The sequence below is a fragment of the Diadema setosum genome, chromosome 5, assembly GCF_964275005.1.
Source record: "Diadema setosum chromosome 5, eeDiaSeto1, whole genome shotgun sequence".
In the NCBI taxonomy this organism is placed as follows: Eukaryota; Metazoa; Echinodermata; class Echinoidea; order Diadematoida; family Diadematidae; genus Diadema; species Diadema setosum.
Window position 1 is genome coordinate 8873039 of NC_092689.1, and position 14676 is coordinate 8887714.

At 38.8% G+C, this 14676-nt stretch overlaps 1 protein-coding gene across 1 annotated transcript; it reads right to left on the bottom strand.

The window, feature by feature from the left end:
- Window positions 1-216: 216 nt before the first annotated feature.
- LOC140229057 (cytochrome P450 4V2-like) lies at window positions 217-14032 on the bottom strand. Its single transcript, XM_072309317.1, has 11 exons — window positions 13867-14032; window positions 12336-12454; window positions 10535-10620; window positions 9626-9819; window positions 8942-9011; window positions 8074-8200; window positions 5265-5435; window positions 4029-4131; window positions 3210-3344; window positions 1781-1960; window positions 217-393 (listed from the first exon to the last, which is right to left on the bottom strand). Exons 1-11 carry the CDS (start codon window positions 14030-14032, stop codon window positions 233-235), a joined length of 1512 nt encoding a protein of 503 aa, XP_072165418.1. The 3' UTR covers window positions 217-232.
- Window positions 14033-14676: the final 644 nt, after the last annotated feature.

Sequence of the window (14676 nt, forward strand, 5' to 3'; positions counted from 1 at the left end):
ATGTGAGGAGCCATTGTGGCTCAGTGGAAAAAGAAAACAAAACAAAAAACACTGACTCTCAGTCATAAGGTCCTTGGTTCAAGTCTGTTGGGCAGCAGAGGTCATGCCTGATATGACAGGCAAGGCACTTAATATCATCATTTTCATGCTACACAACTCTCTCTTAAAGGTGAATTCTCTTTATAGATTGAAGGAGATGGTGGGGGAGGGGGGGGGGGGGGGGGAGCTGCTCCTACTTTCTGCGAGTTAGCTTCACATGAATTCCGCTGGAGGGCCGGAGAATGAGTTCCGCCATGGGGCGCACCTCTTCGATGCTGGAGAGGGATTCCACGGAGAAGCGTCTCAGGACGGTGGCAACGAGCACCTTGTCCTCCATCATTGCAAACCTCTGACCTGAAGACAAAAACACAAACATTATCACTGCAGCATCACAGAATGACAGAAAGAGAGACACACATACACAGACATACACATACGTTCTCACAAGAGGCTTCAACCTGGGATGTTAGTTTTCTCAAGGCGACCTGACATATTCCATTAGTTGTCTCTGGAAAATAGATAATTTTTTTGTTTTGATACACTGACTAACTGAAATGGAAACCATCAAATCTACTATTTCAATTGTTTATTTAGTGTAAATAAAAAAGGCTTTATGTAAAGTATGGGTGCATACACAACAATCGAGGATGTATGTAATACTGTACGAGCTGAAATTTTCGTGGTGGTTTTATTTTCGCGAATTTCGCGAATCGCCTTTGAACCGCGAAAATAACAACATGCGAAAATAACAACGTGAGAATAGGATAAGTACAGTTAGACCTCGCAACCGCGAAATTAAACAACACATGAAAATGTCCTCTAGTAGCAATTCGCGAAAATATTTGTACGCGAAAATTTCAGCTCGTACAGTAATGTTTAAATAGTTTCCTCTTTTTTTGAATAGTGTGAAGTACTATTTGCCTACATACAGGTATTAAACATGCAGAACAGGCAGATCCATTATACCCTCAAGGCACCCACAGGGCCTTACGAAGGCACTTTTTCATTTGTTTTAACTACTCTGAACAAACAGGCATATGCTCAGTGTGAAATATATCCCTGGCTGGTTGCCTGGAGTGAAACTCACCAATAATGGAAAAAAAAAAAAAAATCTCCTTGGTGTTCTCATTGTTTCATCTTTGCTTTTGTTTGTGTAGGGTTTTCTTTAGCTGCTGTCAAAAAGTGCTTGGATCAGCTTTTACAAAATCCTTGAATGTTTTGTGTGCGTGCACTATTTAACTTTATTACTATTTTTGAGATGCAATAGTTGAATGCTACATTCAGTCTTTGTAATAATTCCCGTTTAATATCAAAATTTGTCATGTCATCTGTTGATTTCCCTATGTTCATAGGGAGAGGATGAATTTTCTCCCTATGAACATATGGAAAATAAACAGAGATCAAATTGAATCCTATTAAACCTGAAAACACTACTACTATCAAGCACAAAGTCCAAAAAGTTCTAAAGCAAAACTTATTCAAGTGATGAGGAAATAATAGGAGGAATCAAAACAAACTTGGGGATCTACATCTGTAAAACCAGAAATTTCTGAGCACATGAATCTTTTGCAAATTTTGCAAGGAGCCAAGATTTGCGAAAGTAAAATGTACGTGCATATGTTTGTCTACACAATGCACTGAACTCCAGTGGCAATTCAGGAAATTTTCATGCAGCAGTCAAGGCCATAGGCAAAAAATGTCATGCCACGAGTGTTTCTGGTTTTACAGTATGACCTCTTACCGATGCAGTTCCTTGGTCCAGCAGAGAATGGTATGTAGGCGTATGGATGTCTCTTGGCGGAGTTCTCTGGCAGGAACCGGTCTGGATCAAACATCAAAGGATTGGGGAAGTACAGCGGGTCTCTGTGGACAGCACCAATGGCCACCAATGCCAGAGATCCCTTCGGTAATAACTTTCCGTCTGTTCAATTCAAGGGAAAAGGTACAACTGAGCTTGACAAAGTTTCATTGTCAATTATCTGATTTTATCTTCTAGTATAGTCACAGCAATACCAATGCAGTGAATTCTTGATGGTGTATGTAAAGCTTGAGGTGTTGAGCCCACCACACACTACATGATCCAACCGGTCTTGTGACTGTGGTGACTCGACACCGCACACTGTGCACTCGGGACTACACAGCTGGGCTTACGGCTGTACCAGCATCAGTACATGCACTGTAACATGATTGGCTGAAAGTCCACGACAAGTCATGAAAATTCGGCAAGTCAAATCTCTACGACTGACAATGTGACCCAGTCTCACAACTTGAAACTGGCAGGGCAGGTGACATCACACTTCTGGTCTTTAGGTTGTACGACCGATAAATTGTGAAATAGTCATGCAGAGTACAGAGGCCTTAGGACTACAATGTTTGCAGTTAATTCCCTCACACTGGCTGACCTTTGCAAAATGTGTACATTCTGTCAGTTAAGCCGACAAGACTTAAAAACTATACTTTTTTTGCTGCAAGTCCAAGTCCACATTATGCCACATATTACACTCATGTACATCTTGGAGCAATATCTATCTTCCACTGCTGAGGCACATCATCTCACCTGCAACTTTCCAATTGCTTGATCTTGATCTTGTTTGAGAAAAAAAAAAATCCTAAGAGCAATAGACATTTTCTATTGGTCAAGGTGATAGAATAAATTGCCTTATGATCTTTTAAGTTCATATGCAGATCTTCTGGCAATATTTTTTGTACTGTGCCTGTTAGGAATGCATTACCTTTTTCTGTTTGCCCTTTTCTCCCTCCTTAAAACACTTCGTAAATCAATTTTGTACACTCGAGAATCAAAAGTACAATGTTCAAATGAGAAATGTTTACTTGCATATTCATTACATTGAGCTGGCTTGCTAGAGACATGGGAGTTCAAGGCACCGCTTCATGAAAGTTGTCAGCCCTGACAAGACGTCAGTCTCTGACAATTCCAATAAAATCCTTGGTTTTGATTGGCTAAGAAACTCTGGTCACACACTGTTACTATGGTGATTGTCAGAGCCTGACAACTTGTCAGGGCTGATGACTTTCATGAAACAGAGCCCAGGCCATGCACAAGAACAACAGCAATATATCTGGCATATCAAACACTTCCATCCTCCCTCTTGCTTTAGCTTTACCGACTTTCCTCAATCACTCCCATTCAACGGAGATGATCGACTCACCAATCACACAGTCCTCCAAGATATCTCGACCTATTGCTGGTACAGATGGAAAGATGCGGAGAGTCTCCTTCAGGACACAGGCCAGATAGGTCAGCTTCTGCAGGTCATCTGACGTCACCGGTCGGTCACTGTCACCTACATATCGATTTCAACAAATGTTTCATTTTGATTTTTATTTGACTTGAGTTGCCTTCCGCATTTTTTCTCCAGGAGGAAATGCATTGGAAATGACAGAGAATGCACATATACTGTTGTGTGTTTACAAATAACACGGAAAGAGGCAACTGCATGTTAATTCATATTAAAAACTGCTATATAAATATACAGGATTTTGTACTCATTTTGCTACCAATGATACACAGGAGAGAAGAATAGGAAAAACTGAGACTAATAACCACCAGAGTATCACATTAAGAGTGGACAAAATCCGTGGTACAAAGTTCGCTGTAGGCATGGAAAACAGTATTTTCTGGATTTCATGCTACGGTGGCATACCTTAAATTGTCACCAAAACTACTGACAACATTCTGCGTCATTTGATATACTTGCTGATATTTGATATACATTGATGCAAACTGGATACCACAGTGATTTGATTCTAATCTTTAAATCCTCATTTCTCCCTTTTCTATGAAAGTGCACCGCATAACTCTCTCTTGTTTTAATGATCTTTTGAATTGGTTAGGATGGTCCAATTTCAACAAGTTATATCTCATTGTTAATCTTAGAGATTATTCTTTCAAACTATGTAGAAAATTGCAAATTCATTTTGGCCTACTTTTTGTGGGTTTTGAGCTGGGCGGCTACAAATGTGCTTACCAAAGATCTCATCCAATTCTTGATGTAGCTTCCTCTGTACTTTGGTGTGATGACCAATGAGAAACATTGCCCAGTAAGCCAGAGCTGCTGTTGTATCATGGCCCTGTCTCAGATTGAAATATTTTGCAAAGCATGCATGAATATAAAGTGCATAGCCCAAGTCAATACAATATGTGAGATAGGATATACAGCCAAAACATCCACTAAAGCATGACTGCAATTTGCTCATGCAATGTGCATTATTAAAAATTTTATCTTTAATGCATGTATCAACTTTCCCTGCTCTCAAACATGATCAAGATCACTACGGGGACAAAGCAAAGGTTTAAAAACAGAATACTAAAGAATTTTACAGCCGTTGTTGGAGAAATGCTTCTGGTAAAAGTTGCTATTTATGAATTTTATTAATCAAAGACACAATATCCGTGATATTCTTTCAGAGTTGTGAGACAATGACATCACAGGATCATCTACTTGGCATATCAAATAAAATTACAATCAATTGCACATCATGAAAATGTGCAAAACTCAATAGTTCTATAAATTCCATAACAGTCTCACTTTATTGTTAAATTTGCTCAAACTTCTACCACTCTTTTTATTTGATCGCACTCTGTCTGTGTCATTTTAAACAAGGGGTGACATTTCACTGTTGGCTTTGCTCCATAGCCATTCGTGTATCAGCCCCCTTTATGAAGCTATGGTCACTCATCCTAAAGACATACAAAACGTCATCAATTGCAGACGAGCAAAAAGAGCTGGTGCTAGCAAAGCGCTATATACAAAACATGCTGCCTGAACATGTTTCTGCTACTTTGAAGAGATATCTCCTCTTTCGATCTGCAATTAGGTGCTCAACCATCATCTTACCGTTCAACTTTGGCTCTTTCGCTTCAGCTTATCTTATAAATGTTTCACTGCCTCACACAGGATTTTGCATTGAAAGAGTGTGTACTCTCTTTGTCCTGTTCAGGACAGACTGACTTTGCTATAACACGCATTTCCCATAGACACCTGCCCGAGTATACTTGGGACTCGTCCTCAACGAGTTAAAGAGGGGTAAAACTTAGGACTATAACCCAACTAAGTAAACACAACATTCTAACAGCGTTTGCCCCTTTGGTACTAGCTGTATTTAGCCTGCAAAGTTAAGTATGTTCCACCTTATGCACACATTCTAATAAGTGGGGGGGGGGGGGGGGGGGACCAAGCACGACACTTGACCTTTGACCTCACCTCAAACATGAAGGTATCCACCTCCTCCCTGATGTCATCCAGGGTGAAGCTGGGGTCCTCCCGGTGCATCTTCAGCAGCAGGTCCAGGAAGGCGATGCGCTTCTTCAGGTTGTTCTTGTTGTCATCGTCTTCAAAGTCTTTTGGGGGTTGGTTCTTCCGTTCTGTGATAATCTGGATGCAAACAGAATGAACAATGATCACTAAATCTTGAATATGAATTATTTTTGTGTTATTTTCACTGCAATACTTCACATACATGCACTAAAATATGCAAGCCTTGCTAAATACAAACTCTTTCATAAAATGCCTTTAGACAAGCTTATTATTTTGTTCATACGTGTTATGATTGTTTTACTCTATTCAAGTTCACTTGTAGTATATGCAATCGGTGTCAACAAAGGTAGTTGATGGTACAATAACAATATCAGAATTATCACCTCCTATCACAGTATAAATGAGAAAGGGAGGGCATGAGAATAAGAATGACAATTTCACAGATTGCTTTTGCTTTCTATGTAAGCATATGCTCAAATTTCTTTGAAAGATTTCATTAGCACTAATGATTATTGTCATGCATTTCAATTTTTCTGCTCAAGGGTGTCTGAATTGATATTCAAAATGCTGTAACAATTCACATGATATCATAACAAACTGGTAATTGCAAGGGAGTTATTATTGCACAATGCAGTAATTCACTAGGGTTGGCTGTCTCTCTATTTACAACTGTAGCTTCTGCGAAAAGATTCCATCGTTGCAGGAATATTTACAACAGAGTTTCCGCAATGCCCGTTCTCACTCTGCTAATCAATGTCATCAATCAGTTAGCTAACAGACTTTGGATCCCTATTTGAGTCTTGTCTACTAGTAATGGGATACTTTGAGTGCTGTTTAATGTGGGTCACAAATCAGTTTATGGGACCTCTTATCTCCAAACCACAGATATGACTGGTTGTCATACTAGATGTTCCGAAAGATTTGCCTGAGGCTATATGTCAAATGAGAGAGAAGCAAGATCACAGTAATAACAACAGGAACTGTCTACACATATGCTGATGTTAACATGTCTCATGTCATCTGATGAAGATATTAATGACAACATGCTCCTTAACATATAATATCCATGTATGGGGAGGAAACCCCTGAGAGTAAATGTAATGCACATTTGTGCAGAGATTTTGACCAGTGAGGTTCTGTACACACAAGGTTAAAATAGGCCTGTCTTTTTAATCCCTAGTCATGGAAATAATTGTCTGTTTCATTCATTTATTTCCAGGAGAGCATGGAGCCAGCAGTATGGTGAACAGACCACTTTTTGTATTGTACAGAGATTGCAAGCAGGGGCAAAATAATCCTACAGCTCCAGAATAGTTTTGACATCGGACAAGCATTTTTCTTACCCATTACCAATGGGATCTGGGTGCACCTTGTATTGACCCTACACAATATTGTCACATCTCAGAGACAGCAGGTTACAAAAATCTTTCTAAAATTCATTGACATTATCTGAAGCATTGTCCTTTCTAAGTATATGCAGTTCATGAAAAGGATTTGATGATCAAGCAAATTAAGAAGTATGAATTCTAAGGCAGACCATGAACTTCACACATTACTAGCAGAGATTCTGGTATGTGGGATAACCTCTGAGTAAGAAACACACACTGATATCAAACTAACTTGCACACAGTTGATCTAGTCACAAAACATTTTGAATAAACCTTGTACTCTCCCTTGTATCCTAACATGATGTCCTCTCTCAAAGAATGTGAATAAACGATAAAGATTTCCGAAAATCTTTTGCAATTAGGAAAATTTATACATTGGCTTTTCTGTCTGAAAACAATAGCAAACTCTATCATATCTTTAAAGATGCCACACATTTCCAACAGCACAATCATATAGCTTGGGACATCTTGGCACAAGTGCCCCCCCCCAAAAAAAAAAACTAGAAAAGCACTCTGAGAGCGCAGACCTCTGCCAAGCATGCACCTCATTCCCACCACTGATCTTGTTCTTCCATAGAGATATCAGTGATTTCTACCCATACGTACTTATAGCATTGTGTGCTGAAAGTCCGATTTCCCAATATAGAAGCCTTTGTTACGTCATAAACCCTCAGCAGCACGGCGCACCTCGCCCTAGCAGAAACTAGAGCACGCACTTTAGTGCGCGCATGCAAACCTCGAATACGCTCAGCCTGAACTCCCAAGTTCACTGACCCTACCTGCCAAAATATCAACAATCCTTCATAAATTCCCCAAAAGTTCTCGGATCACTACCAAAATTTAATCATCTGTTACTTGTATCATTCTAGACCTTTCCTGCAAGTTTCATTCAAATCCGTTCACTACTTTTTGAGTTATTTTGCACACGGATACACTAACTAACTAACTAACAAACGAACAAACAAACCAAAGGTAATGAAAACATAACCTCCTCCCTTGGCAGAGGTAAACCCCACCCCCCCCCCCAAAAAAAAAACAAAAAAACACAAAAAACAAAACAAAACAAAACAAAACAAAACAAAACAAAACAAAACAAAACAAAAAACCAACTTTATGGAAAGATGATAAAAACAAGGATTTATCTCCTCAAGAAAAATCACAGGTATGAGCACTTGTACACAATGAACAGAGAAGAGTCAATGTGATAGCTAAAGTATGCAAACATATATCCTGTTACCATGGAAAATAAGCGGGGCTTTGAATGAATGAGGCAAATAACTAGAACAATATACTTACAATAAAAGCGATGAGAAGAAAATGATCACTAGAATGACCAAAGAAGAGGTATGAAGACAAGTATTGCTCACCATGTTGGTCATGTCGTGTAGTATTCGTAAGCACTTTGCATGTTCCTTTCCAGAGTTCATGCTGTCATAAACAACATCCGGCCACGTCCATGGTTTCTTCTGCCGCTGCTGAATCAGGTCACTCATCCTGCCAAGTAAGATATTACAAAACAAATCATATCATGATTTGTTTTTCTACCATTATCTCATTATCATTTGGGGGTTGGGGGTTGAGGCAAATACCAAACTTCAAGCTATGACTTTAGATTAATTCTATGCAGTGAAGGAAATAAATGCATTGAAGCATAGCATTCACATCCATCCTTAATTCCTTGGTCCGGTGTTAGTAAAATCATCCACCCTCTGCAACTTTGAAGCAGTTCAAAACACACTGGCTTTGCCTCATGTGTCCCCAACAGTTCCAAAGTAACTTTTGGGTGGATAATTCTTCCCAAAACCCTCTGCAATGAGCATTATTTGTACAGCAACGTGCCGATAGTTTCACAGCTAAGCCATGGAGGATAGAGGAGCACAATGCAGAGATTATGCCTGCACAGACACCTAACAATCTTGGCACATCGCTCACTTTAACATATGGTCAATCTCACACACCACTATGAGTGAAACCAATGAAACATTTTCCTTTGTCTACAGTCTTAAATATAGGATTTTATGGATGTTACAGTTCTGGTGTATCCCAGGCACTCCTCTCCCCTAAAAAGTGTGGCTTTGTATTAGAACGAAATGTGACTACTCCTTATATTGTATTCCACATTTAAGGGTGTAATCAAACCAGGATACAAAACAAAAACAACAACAACAACAACAATAATGAGGAGAAGACATAACAGATAGAGAGAGAGAGAGAGAGTACAGTTCTTTGTAATACCTTATGACTGCCTCCACATACTCATTGTTCCCATTTCCCTGGGCATTCATCTGAATGCCCATAGCGGTTTCTGAGAGAAGATATGTGAGGAGAAAAGGCCACATTGTGAATGACTCTAGTAATATCACACCGAAAGGTAACCAGAGGAAAATATGAGCTTTATGAATTCACTGAAAGAGTATGTAACACTCTACAGATGGCAGAAAATCCATGGAATATACTACAATATATGTATATGTATACATCCATTGGGCGAATCAGAAGGAAATATTGTGAAATTGGTTGATGAATGAAAGGGGAAGAAAACCAAGAGATATGATGAAACAAGGAGGGGGAAGTTCATAGTTATATTAAATAAGTCATAACTTTGAATATACCCTATACCAGAATAATACAACAGATAGACAGATAGTTTATTGATTATTATATGAAAAGTATACTGAAAAGAGACAGGTGATATACAATAATGCCATGAATGCACATTACAGACCTACATGAAGTTGACAAGTGTACCGGAGTTTCACTATGAAAACCTGACTTGCTCACATCAGTTGACAGCATGTGAAATAGTGGAGTATTAAACCAGCACACACTAGGAATGCATAAAGACCTGAGACTCTCATTTACTTGATAAGACGTCATGCTTCACCTATGTGTACACTACAAGAGTTACATTGGTCCTACCACTGATAATGTCCAGCACACAGAGGGTGATGTATGGGCAGATGTCCACTGTGACAGACTTGTGGGCTAACTGGTCCAGCTTCTGGCACATTATGATGCTCTGCTCATTGAAGACATCGATGAAGTTCTGCAGGACTGCAAAGTGAAATGCCGGGGTGAGCATCTTGCGCCGGTGGAACCACTTCTGGCCAGAGCTGGAGGATAAGGCATTGTAGTTGAAACAAGAAATTACATGTATGCTCTTGGGTCACTGGATTAGAAGTTTCAGTGACCTAGACTCCAGTATTACATTCATATACTACAAAATTAAATGTCAGCCCTCTTTAATATTTAGACTGAATTGTGCCTGCAAAATGTGACAATAGATTAAATTAAATGTGACAAAACAGGTAAAGCTCTTGCATCGAGTCATTTTTATTGCAACTGATTGACAAACTGCCCTACATCGATGTAAATGAGCTCTGAATTCATCAGTGTTTTAGTAGTAGCCATGATAAAATAACATGGGCATACATTATGGACATCCAGCTCTAGTATGCATGCCCATGATTTCTTTTGCATGGCTACAATCAAAATCCTTATTAATTCAGTGCTTATTCATGTCGATGTAGGGCATTTTGTCAATCAATTGCAAGTAAAAGCCTTGTCTAAATGTAGACTGTTTCAGAGACCTTTTCGACAGAGCGCAGAAAAAGAGAAGAAATTGACTCATATACACTGTATCATTTAAATGACAGGATTTCTCTGTCATATCACTGGGACAACCTCGAGAAATTTTAAGCTGATCGAGGTTGTTAAAACAAAACAAACAAAAACAAAACAAAACAAAACTTCCTGTTCATTGACCCATCCCCATCCATTCCTGACTCTAAGTGTACCAAACAAATCCTTTCTCAATCATGATTGTACCTTGTAAGGAGACCCAGTCCAAGCCATGGCTCCAGGAAAGAATAGACAAAGCCCTTCTTGATGTGACGACTGTTGCTCAGAATGGTCTACAGGTGGTAGAAATGATGCATGATCTAAATCTATGACCATAACATGTGATACAGATCATAGTGAATCCCTAGTCAATACAAATGGTCTGGACCAACTAATCTGCAAATTCCTCAAGAGTAGGCCTATTGGAGTTGCAAAAAATTTGGCATTTCCTGGACTTTCTCCATCAAATTGATACAGCTTTCCTACTGATACACTAACTTTCATATGACAAGATATTTTCTCATGCTATCCCAATGTCCTATCCACATCAAATACATTTCAATTACTCACCTATTCCACAAAAAAAGGTAAATCTAGTTGATCCACTAACTTTGTTATATCATCTAAAACTATGGATATTTTTCTCAAACTATTGCTTATGTACCATCAGTTCTACATACATTATCAATTTCTTTTTTCCTTCCATGAAAACAGCTAGCGAATCCTAAGGAGATGAAGGTAACAAGTAAAATAAAGTTGAATATTGCATTGAGAACATGAAATGAAACATAAAAAAGACAATGTAAAACATTGTATACTGTAAGGAGGAACCCATTGATATGTAATCCTGTATACCGGTAAACCACTGTCTTTAAAACAGATACAGCAATTGATCCTTAACCTAGTTCATTGAGACAATCCTCTTGAGAGCAAAACTTTGATCTTCTTAATGGAGTGATTTTATCATCACAACAGTGCAGTAAACAGAAAGCTATTTGAAGAAGATTAATATCACATCAACACAACAAGGAAACACTACGAGTTTATCAGCAAGTCTACTCTTGTAAGGAGATAACAAGGCAGCATAAAAGCCCTCACCATATTGAAAGAAACACTTGTACACTCGCAATAGCCGACTGCCTTCCTAACAAAACTCACACATAAACTGGGATATCAAAAAAAAGAAGAAGATGTTTTCTGCCCAGATGACTATACACACTCTTTCTCTCTGTGCCTGCAAAGTTGAAGTTCCAGTCATTCCTAATTTCTCACCAATTGATTACAAAATACATGCCTTCATGAATTCCTCTTAAAATTTGTAATAAATCCATGCAATTAATTCTTCTCGGAAAATTGTTACCAGTTGTTTCAACCATTTACCAAAAAGTCATACTGCAAATATTAGACATAAAAGAGAACCTAATAAGACATATGAACTGACCATGGCATACTTATTTCACATTCAGGTGCAAGTTTCTTCACTTTGTCTCCCTCTACAAATTGAATTTGTTAAGATCGCAACTGCTGATCTGTAAATTAACAAACATGTCGGAAAAAAGGAACCAGTGGGACTCGAACCTGTCATCTACTGCTTTCCGGGCAGCGACACTACCACCAGGCTGTCCCTGGTTGCCGTTAATTTACAGATCAGCAGTTGCGATCTTAACAAATTTAATTTGTAGAGGGAGACAAAGTGAAGAAACTTGCACCTGAACCTTCCCCCTCTGAATAATATCTTTCTTTAATTTATTTCACATTATTCTGAATGCTGCCATTATTTTTTTTTTTTTTCTGACAGACATGGGGTAACATATCAATGATGTTTGAAAAAAAAAAGTAGTGGGGTAGTTGCATAAGTTTGCTCATATCAAATTAACTTCAAGAGGAATATGCACTTGGAAACACAAATGGATCAAGAATCTCCGATGTTTCACTTTGCTCTTGTTCAATGAATAAGATCAAACCTTTCATACATTTAGGAAAGAAAAAGAAGTCATCTGAAGCTTACCTCAATGACCTGGGCATCGTAGATAAACAGAGTCGGGACAACGCCGAGCCAGAGCCGCATGAGGCCCTTGGACTTTTCCCGGTATGTTTCAAACCAATCATTAACCTGCTGTACCAGCTCTGTGGAATAAAGGGGAAAAAAACTGATCAGGCTGCAGTTTCAATTCAATACTGTTAAAACTGACACAATCCAGTTCCTACCAGTCTATTGTAAAAGTGGACATTTATCCATGAGTAATTTTTCGTGCACAATCTGGGGCCCGTTTCATAAAATTTGTCATCAGTGACAATTTGCCATAGATGTGACAAGCTACTGAAATCCTTGCATCTGATTGGCTGAGAGCAAATTTGTCATAGAAATGTGGCAGTTGTCACTGATGACAAGTTTTATGAAACGGGCCCCTGGTCAAATGAATTTAATATTTTTTATATTTAATTCCATAGAATCAAATAGATCAAATATTACTAGTGTTAGATACTACAAGAAAAAACAAATATTTGCCCATTTTTGTGCACAAAAAATGTCAGGACTGCTAACACCTCTGAAAATTAAAATACTTATAGGTCCTAATGCACTTACCAAAATCATATTCTGAAAATATTAAAAGTGAAGTATTTGCTCTTCATCAAAACTGGATTAACAAGGGTCCAAATGAGCCATTCATCACTGCTTTGCAGAGCTCTCCAGATTATACAACATGGCTCAAAGCATGTCGGATATCGACGACACATGTAGCATGTTAGTCTCTTTGAGGTCAACATGCACATGAACAGATTTCACAGAGAGAAAAGTCTACAGAGTCCTTTGTCCCAAACTTGCCCTGGTACACTTAAGTTCCCAAATAATACTGTGTAACAAGCTTTCAAGTGTGATACTCAGCTTTGCCATCTCTGGTTGTTGTTATGAGCATATACTTTTTTTTTTTCTCAGATAAGTGCCATTACTCAACAGATACTTCTTAATCTTTCATCTTTTGTTGTTCTGATATTACATTGTACTAATAAAATCAGTGAATGTTAAAATCAGTGAATGTTTCCATTAATTACATAAAGCTACAAAAAGGAAATCATACTGACATGCTCGCAGCCTTGAAATGTGTCATACAAAACTGAACTGTCTTTACCATCAAGGTATATATGTACAAACATAAATTTTTGCTGGCATAAACTTTCATGACTTTCACGAACCAAGATTCAAGAAGTATACAAATGTGAAATGCACAAGAAAGATTTTGTCACATAAGCCAGGGGCGGATCCAGGAATTCCGTAGGGGGGCGCAAACAATATTTCTGGTACTACTTTCGGGATTCATCTCATTTTTTTTCTCTTTATTTCTTTTGTTTTAACAAAAATAAAGAGGGGGGGGGCGCCTGGTGTGCCCCTCTCTGGATTCGCCACTGTAAGCAAATCATTGAATGTCAGTGGTGGCAATTTCGGAAAGTTTCCTACAGTGAATGTTTCCGGTTTTACAGTATTCCCATCGTCAGCTGCACTTCTCAAAAAAAAAAAAAAAAAAATGAACAAGTCTTACCGATAGGGTCATGCTTGAACTGGTAGGTGTTACCAACAAAGGGGATGGCTGGTGGGCCCTCAAACTTATTGAAGATGAACCAGAGCCTGATGAACCGAATGAGTGGGACAGCCAGAACGGCTGTTGCAACAAGGACGACTGCGACGCTTCCCATTCCAAGCATCATCTTGGTGGTAGTGTCAAACTTTTTACATCATTACTCACACTAAGAGGTGTAGTTATGTTCGTCTGTTCAGAAAGAGAGATTCATAATTGTTTTAGTAGCAAAGTTTTCGATGGAATATGCCGCATATAGAGCAGATGTGACAGTATAACTGTGTGTATAACGGGGTTAATGCGATATAAGACTACACCTGTAAACATCATAAAACCATGCTCGTTCAGAGAAGGGTGTCCTTTCTGTTTTCATGACGGGGGGGGGGGGGGGGGCAAAACTAAGAAGAGATGTGCAAGGGAGCCAAGTGACTGAGTGGGGGGGGGGGGTTGTTGGAGGGGGGATTTGCCTCCCATACACAAGGGAAATTTACATTTTCAGACCTGAAATTCAGCAATCTGGTGCACACTTTTGGTGAAATTCTTAATGATTTTTTTTTTCCTATCAAAGAAGAGTAGCAGCTGAGTAGTGAGTAAAATTTAGTCATACGAATGCAACTTGCAAGGGAAATTTTGCATTTTCAGAATTAAAATGAAGTTTACCATCCCCCCCCCCAAAAAAAAAAAAAAAAAATCATGGGGGGCATCTGCCCCCTACATCGATTGTACCGGCATCATTGCATTTTAGTATTGTGATTCAACCATGAACACTAAACT